Genomic DNA, 12,595 nt, shown 5'->3' with positions numbered 1-12,595 from the left:
ATTACTCATATGATAGATTATATTCTTCTAGTAGTAAAGTTTAAAAAAAAAAAGCGTGTTCAGTGTGTTCTCACCAATACAGCTTCAAAATCCTCCACAGAGGAGCCTTCCTGGTTGGCTTATTCATTGTTTCTGGTGTCACCAGCAGACCTCAGCACCGTACTCATTTGAACTGAGGGAAAGAACATCTCTATAATTTTGCTGCACGTTACAGGGTCTCCACTTTTCCACAAAATAGAGGCTGCTCATCCCCTTTTTTGTGTAGAGGCTCTTTGTTGGTCTTCTGCTTCAACAAAGAGCCTCCTGTACTCCACCAGATCAACATGCTGTCCCAGGATGGACCGTCTTATAGCCATCGTCCTCAAACTGAACTCACTTTCTCTGGTCTTGTTCTTATTCAGAAGTAGATCACTTCTCCTCCCACTGTGCATTTCGAAAGGCTGATTTTATATTTCACAATGCAAGAGTCAATTTAGAGTGGCCGAGTAACTGTAGGGTGAGATACTATGAAGCTGAAGTTGATAGTGCCTCCATGTTTCCCTGTCGTCATTCAGAATTAAGGTCAAACTGGGAGGGTCTTACATAATACTTAGTACACACACACACACACACACACACACACACACAAGCCAGGACAAAGGCAGAGACGCATAGCAAATTACAACGTTTTTCTCCTTAAAAATGTAATAAATTTAGAAAGAAAGAAACAATTTAGAAAGCACACGTAGCACAATTGTAGCAAAATAACATTTCAACACAACAGAGCAAACATTCAACACAATTAATTATAGATACTTTATTTATATAGCACTCTTAACAGAATAAGAACCACAAAGTGCTTCACAATAATATAAAACAGATATACATAAAACAGCACAATCGAACAAACTGCACAATTCTAGTTAAAAGCCAATCTAAATGAAAGAGTCTTAAGCTGCTGTTTAAAAGAATAAATGCAATTAAGGCAATGTAAAGATGGAGGCAAAGCACTCCACAACCTGGGGGCCACCAATCTAAAACATCTCCTCTGGTCTTAAAATGTGTTTGTAGGGCGACCAACAGCTTTTGATTAGAGGATCTCAGGCTGCGAGAGGGAGCGTGCGGTTGTAAAAGATCAGATGTAGGCAGGAGCAGCATGATTCAGAGCTTGTGAAAGCTTAATGACTGTCAGTATAAGTATACTCTTTGAGACGATCATAACCTCACGCTTGGATTAATAGGTTTGGCCAGAGCACTCTGTCACGTCTGGAACTGGTGCAGAATGTTGCGGCACGGTTTTTAACTGGTAAAAGAAAATTTAAGCATATTACTCCGGTTCTGGCCTCCTTACACTGGCTTCCAATTAAATTTAGGATCAATTTTAAAATCCTTTTACTGGTTTTTAAATCCTTAAATGGTCTGGTATCTGAATATATATGCTGCCCCTCATTCACTCCGGTCAGCTGAGCAGGTGTTGCTCAGAGTCCCTAAATGATGGATGAAACTTAGAGGAGACCGAGCGTTCTCTATTGTGGCCCCAAAGCTTTGGAACGATCTTCCTCTTCACATTGGGCAATCTACATCAGTGCTGGTTTTTAAATCCAGATTAAAAACTCATTTTTATTTACTCGCCTTTGGTCGGCCATGTGTTGTTTTTAAAGTGCTATATAAATAAATTATGGTATGATAGGATCGTTTAATGTGCAAACACATGACAGGGGTTTAAAATGCAACTGCAAAATTAGCCACTTGGGGATTGTTTGCTAGCTAGAATGACAAAATTAGTGAAAGGTAAGTTTTGCTTAACCTTTTAAGCCCATCATAGAACAAGTCTTTACATTTTTTGATGCTATAGTGTCATTTTTTGGAGGATTTCAAGTTGCTAAACATACAATACATACATTACAATCACTGTATGTAATGCAAAGTAGTTGCAAAATAGTTCCGAACCACAGGAAATTTATTTTGTATCCTCAGAATTTCATTTCTAACAAACACTAATTTTTATAAACTACTGCAAAAACAAAAATCGATCTTGTGCACAATCTGCAACAGCATGTGCCTCAAAAATAAACTATTTCCAACTGTGCAATTTAAGTTCTAAGTGTCACAGAGACTATACAGAAAGTCAAAGATGACTTTCAATAGGCTGAGTGAACTTTCTGAAAAAAAAAACAAAAAAAACAACTACATTTCCCACAAAATGAGGTGATAGTTCCTGCTGACAACATGATAAAGTTTATTCAAACGCAGGAAGTGCTGTGAACAGCTGATCAGATCAGCAAAGCGTTTGTCTGGATAATAATAATTTTTTTGTTGTTTCTTGCACTTTTTGCAAAGCCATTAGTGGAAGGAAACTGCAACCTGGGACAAGTTAAATACATGATATGGAAGTACAACTCCTCTGTTTTAATATGCAAAAAATTATTGCTCTAGCTTATTTGGTTGCAATTCCACCAGGATTTTAAAATAGTTAATGGGACCGTGAACACTTTCATGGGCTTAGAAGGCTTTTAAATCCCTGCTACAAAGGGCTATTAAGTAGGGCTGCCACAAATGATTATTCTGATAGTCGACTAGTCACCGATTATCTTTGCGATTAGTCGACTAATCAGATCTTGCATCCATTGGACGTACAACGTACAGCTTATTGCACCAGCAGCATCTGCTCTTATATAACTATCATTAGCTTACAGCTTTAAGTGTTTAAGGTATGTGCTAACTAACAATAAAGACAAGATGATAGTTTATTAAATTTTAATGAAATTTGCAGATTGTTTCGGTGGAGTTTAATAAACTCAGCCGTCTGCTCCTTGCTATCTAAAATATAACAGGACACCGGAGTATATTCTCGAGCATCTCACACTTCTGATAATCAGCTGTCTGCTTGACGTTTATTCAGCTGTGTAAAAACTATAACTTTGATCTCAGCCAAACCGATTTACTCAGGAACAAATAAAATATTGAAAAAAGCCAAACAATAACATTTTGAAGTTATCTAAGTGACTTATATATGTTTAACCTGAGTAGCGAAAGACGGCGGTGGGTTTGAAAACGATTTGCCGGGAGTCCGGTGTTCTCACCGGCTCTAGTGAGCCTTGAACCCCGGCTAGCTATCGAGCTGGTGGGAGCGCTTTTGAAAATATGTGGTGTCCTGATAAAGCGAGCAGATATTTGATGTTTACACAGCTACATTCTCGCCTGAAAATATGTTAAACGTTTATTTTGTGACCCAGAAAGATTAATAAGAGTAATATTAAAACTAACTAGCTGCCACCATTGTTGGAAACTGAGCAGGGCTGCGCTATGAATTCTGGGATAGGTTGGGCCACGACCCATCCCGACCCATCCTTCAAATCTGGGGAAATGAAGGACGCATTTCTGGGCCGCATTTGTCGGAGTGTTCGAGTTTGGACAGTCTTCGTTGTGTGGCTGTAACGTAATCGGCCTACAAATGCGGGCACAGGAGGATGCAGTTCCTGAATTTGGAAACAGCTTCTTCTTCTTCGGGGTTTAATGGCTTGGACATGCAGTGCTGCCATCTTCTGTTTCAGTCCGTTATTACACTCTTAAATCTGCATCTTTTGGAATCTTACAAAGCTTCAAACGACGTGTCGACTATTAAATTAGCCGTCGATGATTTTGATAGTTGACGTAATCGTGACTAGTCGACTGATCGTGGCAGCCCTACTATTAAGTAATTTGATTTTCCAAATAATTCATAAAACAATCGTACTTTTTTCTACGTTTCCAGGAAATATTTAGTTGCACCTGAGCAACTGACAGAAGGATCAGATGAATGGCTCAAATGGTGGATATTCAAAAAAGCTTCTTTTCTCTGGCCGTGATGATGAGATTATCCTTTCAGTCCGTCAGTTCCTCCTGCTGATGGTTTCTTGAGCTGTTGCTCTTCATCTCCTTCCTTTGCTTTGTTACCTTGGGTTTCCAGCTCAGAGTCTTTTTCTTCAGTCTTCCTTTGGCATGTCTTACAAATCCCTGTGAGAACAAGAAAACCAGTTAGAAACTGAAATAATGCTGTACTATCCAAAAGCACTAAACCGAGGGCTGAATTAAAAAGCAAGGTTTCGTCTTATCCAGGTAAAAAATAGCTTCACCATTTCAGTTGGCAGCAAATAATTTCATTGTTCTACAAGCATTAACATGTGACTCTAAAACATCCAAACTGTACTTGCAGAAAACTTGACCTCTGACTTCAAGGTCAAGTCAAGGTTACTGGGAGAAACTCCAGGCCTCGAGAGCCGGTGTCCTGCAGGTTTTAGATGCATCCTTGATCCAACATAGCTCATTCAAATGGCTAAATTGCCTCCTCAACATGTCTTCAAGTTCTCTGGAGGCCTGGGAATAAACTAATCATTTGATTCAGGTGTTGACCCAGGGTGATATCTTAAACCTGCAGGACACCGGCCCTTGAGGCCTGGAGTTCCCCACCCCAGTTTACAGGATCCTACAATGCGAATGCTAATGGTCGCTGGTTGCTGGAGTACTGTTCTATGCTGTGGTGTGCTGGCAGAGCAGCACAGCAAAGAAGGACTCATCCAGGCTGGAAAAACTGATCAGGAAGGCTGGCTTTGTGGTCGGCATGAAGCTGGACACAGTGACAGTGACAGTGGCAGAGAAAAGGACACTAAAGAAACTGCTGGACATTATGGACAATGCTGGGCATCCTCTGCACACAGCCATAAACAACCAGAGGAGCCTGTTCAGTGACAGGTTGCTTCTCCAAAAGTCAAGAACCAACAGACTCAAAAACTCCTTTGTCCCACACACCATCAGACTGTTTAACTCCTCTCTGGAGGGGAGAGGGAGGGGAGACAGGAGGACAAAGGAGGAGGAAACAACTAAGCTGTAGTGCCTTTTCACTGTGCAATACTTAATATCCAACGGAGCAATAGACTCGCAATACTTGAAATGTGCAATTCCCTTGTATTCTTATTCCTATTTATTCTATTTATCTCTTGTGTATACTCTATATTTATATGTCTCTGTATTTATATGTGTGTATATATATATGGTATATTTCTGCTCACATTCTGTAACTTCTGTCGGTGCTGTGCTGTTGGAAACCGAATTTCCCAGAGGAACCAACCCGAGGGATTAATAAAGTTTTATCTAATCTAATCTAATCGATTGGAAAGGTTAGTGTTCATCCTTCAGCTTTACTGTGCTAATGTGTTTATATTATACTAACCATAGCTGTGTAGCTGGCACCACCAAGCACATCATTACATACCAGCTAGCTCAACTTCAGTAACCCTACAAACATCACACTGCTGTTTAGCTTTTTATCTTTATTTATGTAGGAAGTGACAGCAGAGGTGTATGTTTGAATTTTTTCAGAAATCTCTCAGTCACAACGTGGTATATTATATTTAACCAAAAAACAAACAAACAGTTTATCTGAAGATGGTCAGGTATAGGGACAGGCCTGAAAAATGAGTGAAAAAGCAGCCAATGATCAGACAAAAAAGTAAAGAACTGGTGCTCAAGACCACAAAAGAAAATTTAAAAAAATAACGATAATAAAATTAACTAAACACATAAGGAAGAAGGCAAGAAAGTCTGTCTCATTGGAACTAACGTATAAATAAATATGAGTGATTCAAGACTTTTGTAGAGTGACTTTAAACTGAAGCTGCAACATAACCATCATAGCCAAACTATCTGGAAAGTTAACCAGACGCACCCACCTGGAGACCAACAACACTTCACATGGGTGGATTTTCAGAAAGCCCGGCTGATAGCCAAAGTGCCATTTATATGTGTTGAGCTGAATGTGCAATTTAGAAAACACTAGCTCCCATCTGTTTTATATCCATATCGTCTAATGTTTAACAGTATATGCTTATTATGGATAGCAATAGTGTTTGATTAAAGGTACAGTGCGAAATTTGGAACTTCAAAGAGATTAAAAAAATCAAATTAATTAATTTTAAACAAAATGAAAGTAAACTATGAGCACTCAGAAAATGAGCACAATTTAGCATACTATAATTTTTATAAGAGATGGAAATTAGAAATGGTATCAGTGAGGGGGTACAACCTTAATATGAATGATATTTATCTCATCATGCGCAGAACTCACAAAGAAGCCATCGCACACGCAAGAGCGTCTGGTTTGAATGTGCTGCTACAGTTTCACAGCGCAGGAAGCTCTCTGTGCTCGGAGAGAAATCCTGCTTATGCTTTTAAATTTACTTTTGCTGTCTGGAGGCAGACAAAGGTAGACGGGGTCCTAATGTGATTGGTCACTTTAATCGACACTTGAGGTTACTGCGTTAAACTGAGTTACACTGTGACAGGGACAGAAAAGCTGTTTTAAACTGTATTTGTTTAGAATTTGAAAAATAAAGGTTGCTGAATTAATCATCAGCAGTTACTGTTTGTTGTACATCAGTGGAAACACTGACAACTGTCACTGGACTATTTAATGTTAATTTAATTCTAAGGTTAGTTCTGAAGCCTCTGCACTGCTGCCCCATTAATCTGTTGTACAGTATTACACAGCTTTTAAAAATCACAATGAGAAGCACACATCATTGCTATTAAAAACAACAACAACAGGAGAAATTGTTTCTTAGTCAGTCGAGTAAACGTAATTTTATAAAATGTGAAGAAATATAAAATGTGTTTATGTTGTTGCCAGTGAGTGTACTTCACTCAGTGAAACAGCTGTACACATCTGGCTCCAGAGCTCCACACACCGTGACCACAGCCAGTCTGTGGGGTGGACAGCAGAGCAGGATGTGACACACTGTCTTTGGTAAGTAGCTCATTGGTCTGAACTAGTGTCTGATGAACAGTTCAGGTTGTTGCCATCATGCTGTATAAATCTAAAAGGTCATATAACTATAACACACTATGCTTGTAGCTGCTGCATGCTAGGTGTTATCTGCTTTTGACAGCTGTGGAAGAAGTACCCATCCTAAATCCTATACTTATATAAAAAAGTAATACTATAGTACATGTGCATTCTGTAAAAATAAATTTTTACTGAAGTAAAAGTACAAATATTCTGCATTAAAATATACTTCAAACTCTATATAAGTGTTCAGTCATTAAAGTGTACACCACTGATGGGACTAATTCACTGAAGCTAAAAATCACACCACAATTAATTAGTTGATTTATATTTTATATGAATCTAATTCTGCTACATATGATTAGAGAAGTATTTGCATTTTTATAGTTATATTTTATGAATAAAGCAAAAAGTTAATATGAAAGAGTTGATCTGTGCTACATATCACTTGTGAGGATGTGTTGATGTTTTGAAAGCGCAGTTTGCTAGTTTAGCTACAGCAGTTACTTCTATTGTACTGATTTATGACGGGCTTCACTTTAATGCTGAAACTCATCTTAAAGACTTATTAAAGAATTCAAGGGCACGTTTTGAAACGTGCAGTTACATGTGTTTCCTGCAGACTGAGCAACTTTATGTTGATTGGTTTAAACATCTTTATTTTGGCCAAACTTATAGTTGCCACATTCTGATGCACACTTTCTTTCCTGGTCCTCGTTATAAGTTTTAAGCTATGTAATACTGTACAAGAGAACTTACTTTTGAATCCTCTGGTTTCTTCAGCATTAAAGTAATACAGTGACAGTTTTGCCACTGCTATGTTTTCAAAATGTTAACAAGTACGGTTTAAAACAGAGTTTCTGTCGCTGCCACAGCGTACCTCAGTTTAACACAGTAACCTGAAGTGTGCATCAAAGTGACCAATCACATTAGCACTGTGTGCTACATTGGTCTCCGCCTCCAGACGGTAAAAGTACATTTATTCGTTTGAGCAGGATTTGCCTCTGAGTGCAGGGAGCTACTCGCTGAGTGTGAAACTATAGCAGTGTGTGCAATGCAAAAATCAGTGAATGGCTAAATTAAAAATGTAATGCTGTTTAACTCACTGTTCTTGACGAGCATCAGGAGAACAGGAGCTATGAAAAGAGCAAAGACGGGAATGAGGGCATAATGATGACGACGGTTCTCTGGTGCAGGATCTAAAGGGAAAAGCAAAGTGTTTGTAAGGTATACATCTTGATTTTCTGGGTTTTTTGTTTTTTTTTTCAAACGAACTTAAAAACAAAACGATGACCTCATTGTGCGAGTCTTACCTGTATCTGGCATTTCCTCTGTTACCGTTGCTGTTGTGTTTGTGTCATTCTCCTTAGTAAAGTTTTGCTTCTCTGTCACTGTTTCAAATGAGGTAAAAACCGTCAAGTTGTTTTAATTCTGTTTCTTACTTACCTAACCATATACAATTCCAACATTTATTAAGTAATACCAGTAATATCAAATAATGAACAAGCTCATGAACCAACTTACCAGCAACATCAAAAAAACAGGCAGCTTTTGAATTTGGGATAAACCATTTGTACTTTCCGCTATCAGACTGCTGGACTGATCGGATCCGTACAGTCATGAATCCTCTCATGTCCTCATTGATGAAGTTCACCCGGTTTCTGTATTGTTCCGGCTGTGAATCAAGATCTTCCTTCCCATGTCGACGGGTGTAGATGACACGCGTCGTGTAACTTGTGTTTCCATCGACTCGTTTCAGAACCAGAGAGCGGTCCTTCAAGTTGGTTCTCGGGGGGATTACACACTGAAAAGTGAGATCATCACCCTCTGTTACTTCGAATAGCCGAGTAGAGTTCGAAGTTTGACATTTTCCTGGAGAAACAAACAGTTTTAACATTAACAAAGACTGCACACACATTGTCTCCACTTTCAAGTTCATGCAGGTATATATGGTTAAAGTGGGGGTCACCAAGCTAAACAAGAAATATACAGCTATCTGTTAATCTGTTTACCCAGACAGTGCAAGTTGTACATACTAAGCATTTCATTTAAACACACTATTGGATTCGTTCAGGAAGTCATGCAAACTATAAGAATAGGGACTGTAAAAAAATTTAACATTTTTCCCTTTTAAAAAAGGGGGAAAAAAGAGATTCTGGCATTTTCAGTAAGCTAACCGAAGTCAGGGCTGCACATTGTGACAGCTTTCACCATTAGTTCATTTGATTATTGTGTTATTTCAGGGGTGTCAAACTCAAATACACAGTGGGCCAAAATTCAAAACTGGAACAAAGTCGCGAGCTAACATTAATAATTATTGAAAAAAAAAAAAATCTTCCTCCAGATATAAGAATGAATCTTTTCTTATGGACTCAAACAAGTTTGGCTGAAAAACTAAATATGGAACAAGCAAAGCTTAACTAAACAATATATATATTAGCTGTATAATACCAGTAGGCCAGCTCTAATAGTAATTTGTATGGCTTCGCGGGCCAAATGTAAAAGACTATGTGCACGTTAGCATATGCTGCTTCCGGTGCGGAAACTCCTGTGGGGAGCTTTGTTTCCGGTGTCCTATTCGCGCCCTGTTTACGGTCCAAAACAAGTTAAGCAAATGAATGAATCAAGCGGCGATTTACATTTCTATAGATGTCTTGGGCATTTACCCAATATATCTATAAATGATGTTCATCGACTTGTCGATATTTTCTCCCCCGCGCCTCAGAGCAAAAGAGAAAAGGGATTCAAATGTTATAAATTCTCAGCTGTCCCTCGTTTATCGCGGGTGTTATGTCCTAAAAACAACCAGCGATAGGTGAAATCAAGTAGCCAATTTTATTTTTTTGACGGTGCAAAACGTTTGGTGGACATCGTGGACATACAGTACTGCACTTCAGAGTCACACTGCTAGCGATCGATGCAGCGATTCTGTACTGTACAGGAGAGACGTCACGGAGGAGATCGTCTGCAGCGAACAGGACACAGGACACAATGTGACGTAAAAAAAAAAAGCATGCAAACTTGCACTAAAAAAATCCACGAAACAGCGAGGTGAAAGGTGAACCGCGTTATAGCGAGGGACCACTGTAATTTTGAAGGTAAGTCACAACATACCCTTCGTAAATACTAATGTATAGAAACCCTTACCAGCAATCATTCATTTTTTGTGTGGCTTTTTTTCATGGTTTGTTAACATGCTGTGTAGGTGTGTACTTGACTAGCTGATATCGACATAACGGGGAAACATCTGGTTTGACTATTCTTCACCTGTAGTTTGAATGCTGAACAATTGCCTGTTTAAATCAAAAGACCAGTCACTATACAGAGATGTGCTTCTGAATGTGGACGATGTGTCTTCTGCTGCAGTGATGCAGTTCTGCTTGTGTTGAGTGATGTAAACAACTGATCGATCTAAACGCTTTAAACGTCAAAGTTGATCATTAGATTTTTTATGACACAGCAGTGGTGAGTGTTCCCACCTTCTGCTCTTTGTAACTTAATGCGATCTTTCCGTTTTCGAGTTTTGGACATGATTTTGGAGGATATCTTCGCAGTAGTGATTGACCGCAAAGTAAAGCTACCGGAAATGTACAACTCCACATCCCGTCTCAAACCAGGAAGTTAGCATTTTCTCGTGCACAGGGTCTATTAGGCTGCGGGCTAAATTTGCCCCGTGGGCCCGAGTTTGACACCTGTGTTATTTGATTATACAAGTTGTCAAAAGCAATATTTTGAATCACAGCCCAAGACCTCAAATAGCTTTTTTGTTGACAGAGTTTACAAACTTCCTAACAGTTTTCTATCATTGTACACAGCACGTTCCTCATAATCTTTTTCTTTTCTAAACGAGGATCTTTTCAGAAACTTTTGTTTGTTTTGTGCCAGACTCTTTATATCACGATTATTTCACACACACTTGTGAGTAAACCATACAAATGACAAACCTGCGGCAGTTCACTCATGAAATGTGAGGAATGCAAAACAATCAAGAACTTGCTTACTTGGGTATTTATCGCACTGTGTACCACATCAAATATACAATTAGTATAAAATCTTCCAAGTTAAAAGAGAGAAGCTAGACATAAAGATTTCACCAAATTTGGAAAGAAGAAAGAAGAGTTTCTGATTTTATCCTAAACTGGTAATACAAGCAACCTAGGTAGCCACAACACAATAACAACAATCGTTTAGCGTTTGCTAAACAATTGTTTAGCGCCTTAAAATTGACATTTGTGGCGTTATGCTGGGTTTACTACACTGTATATACACATCAGGTCTCAGTTCAAAAGAAAAACTAAGTTCAAAACTATAAAAGCAGTTAGCTAAACAGAGCACAGGTACCTGTTGCTCCGTTAGTCTTAGCTTTCAACGAGTCGAGTGAGGTGGGGAGAGTTTAAATAGCACACAGATCAATTAAAACGCAGTAATACTCTTTTAAAGGGTTCGTGAAACCCAAAGTAGTGTTGCTACATTAGACTCAAAACAGAAAAATAACCGTGTCCGTGTAGCTTCCAAAGTGGCGTACTTTTAGATGCACTTACCGGTGTGAAACAACGCGAAAATTAAAGCCAAAAAGAGCGTTTGTTCGACCATAGTTAAATTTGTTCAACCAGGATACGAAAACTTTACTTCAATACGGGCTCAGTTGGCGTGATATCCAGAACCTTCTCTCATGAACAGATTAGGTTATTTCACCTCTTCAGAATGTTCCCGCGGAAGATTCACATGTAATGGAGGCGGGTCAGTTGAGAGGGCCAATGGGCGGCTGTCAAATGGTTGACAGGGAAGTGTGTGTTTGCCACGCATGCGTAAAAACAACGCAGTAGCGTTTCATGTGTATATCTTCGTTGCGAATATACAGAGTGAGTGCCACTGTGTCTTGAGCATATTCTGGTTTATGATATTAAACACCTTCTAGTGGGAAGTCCTCCTTTCTGCAGTCGCTTTGAAATGCTAGGACACATGTTTATACTTTTTTGGTTGGAGGTTCGTCCTCTCGGGAAACAACCATCACGTGTCACTGTTGCCGTGAATATTGGTATAATTGTAACGCAATCCGTAAGAATTGTTGGTCCAATGTTATTCGAGTAGCCTGTTCCTCTGCGAAAGGCGGTTCCATACAGTCCACATTACAAACGCCATTAACAGCTACTCTCTTTAATCATTTGTATGACATGTACATAATTCCCACACAGTATACTGTCCATGTTAGTTGCAAGTGAAGCCTCATTAAAGAATTTAAGGTAAAAGTTTAAGGTATTTTATATTACCTCACACAGCTCTATTATGTGGGATATTTTGATAAAAAGAAAAAAAATAACTGCAAACCTTCACCTGACTGATTTTGTTTCTTGAAGCGACAGAGTTTACCCAACAGATGGGATAACTGCACTACAAAAAACTTCAGCTGTTGTATGACACGTTACAAAATATCTGCACATTCAGGCTTTGGTAGGTCGAGCCCAGCTGCACTGACAGTTACGATCTAGATATGAATAGAAAGGCACATTAAAGTATCCCAGACACCTCAAGGTTTACTCATAAGATTCAACCCAAATTTGTTTTTAACGAAAACAAATCACTGACAATAAAGACTTACCTGGAATGAAAAAGTCAGCTTAAAACAGTCCTCATATTCATCCTCTTAGCTGCCTCTGCAGGTCTTACCTTCCCGCCGCTCGCTAAAGTGGGTGGGACTAACAGATCACGTTTCACGTTTCCCGCCGTTGCGAGGACGTGGGCGTCACATTAGGTCTGAGTAAATTAGAGTGGAAGCAAGTGCAAGCGGAGTATACT

General features: G+C 39.1%; 1 protein-coding gene across 1 annotated transcript; it reads right to left on the bottom strand.

Annotated features, from left to right (window-relative positions):
- Positions 1 to 812: 812 nt before the first annotated feature.
- Positions 813 to 11,495, bottom strand: LOC146386162 (uncharacterized). The gene is made up of 5 exons (XM_084932223.1): positions 11,341 to 11,495; positions 8,324 to 8,671; positions 8,113 to 8,190; positions 7,906 to 7,998; positions 813 to 3,975 (listed from the first exon to the last, which is right to left on the bottom strand). Exons 1-5 carry the CDS (start codon positions 11,390 to 11,392, stop codon positions 3,836 to 3,838), a joined length of 711 nt encoding a protein of 236 aa, XP_084788349.1. The 5' UTR covers positions 11,393 to 11,495; the 3' UTR covers positions 813 to 3,835.
- Between the last annotated feature and the right edge of the window lie 1,100 nt (positions 11,496 to 12,595).

This window comes from Perissodus microlepis, chromosome 6 (genome assembly GCF_051167445.1).
Source record: "Perissodus microlepis isolate ML-2025 ecotype Zambia chromosome 6, ASM5116744v1, whole genome shotgun sequence".
Taxonomy (NCBI): domain Eukaryota; kingdom Metazoa; phylum Chordata; class Actinopteri; order Cichliformes; family Cichlidae; genus Perissodus; species Perissodus microlepis.
This window is presented reverse-complemented; position numbering and strand designations above follow the sequence as displayed.

Excerpts from the sequence above, each read along its gene's own strand:
- LOC146386162 (XM_084932223.1), bottom strand. The coding sequence starts at position 11,392 with ATGGTCGAACAAACGCTCTTTTTGGCTTTAATTTTCGCGTTGTTTCAC. Across the intron at positions 8,191-8,323 it reads CTGTTTTTTTGATGTTGCTG|TGACAGAGAAGCAAAACTTT; the intron begins GTAAGTTGGTTC and ends CATTTGAAACAG. Across the intron at positions 7,999-8,112 it reads AGAGGAAATGCCAGATACAG|ATCCTGCACCAGAGAACCGT; the intron begins GTAAGACTCGCA and ends TTTTCCCTTTAG.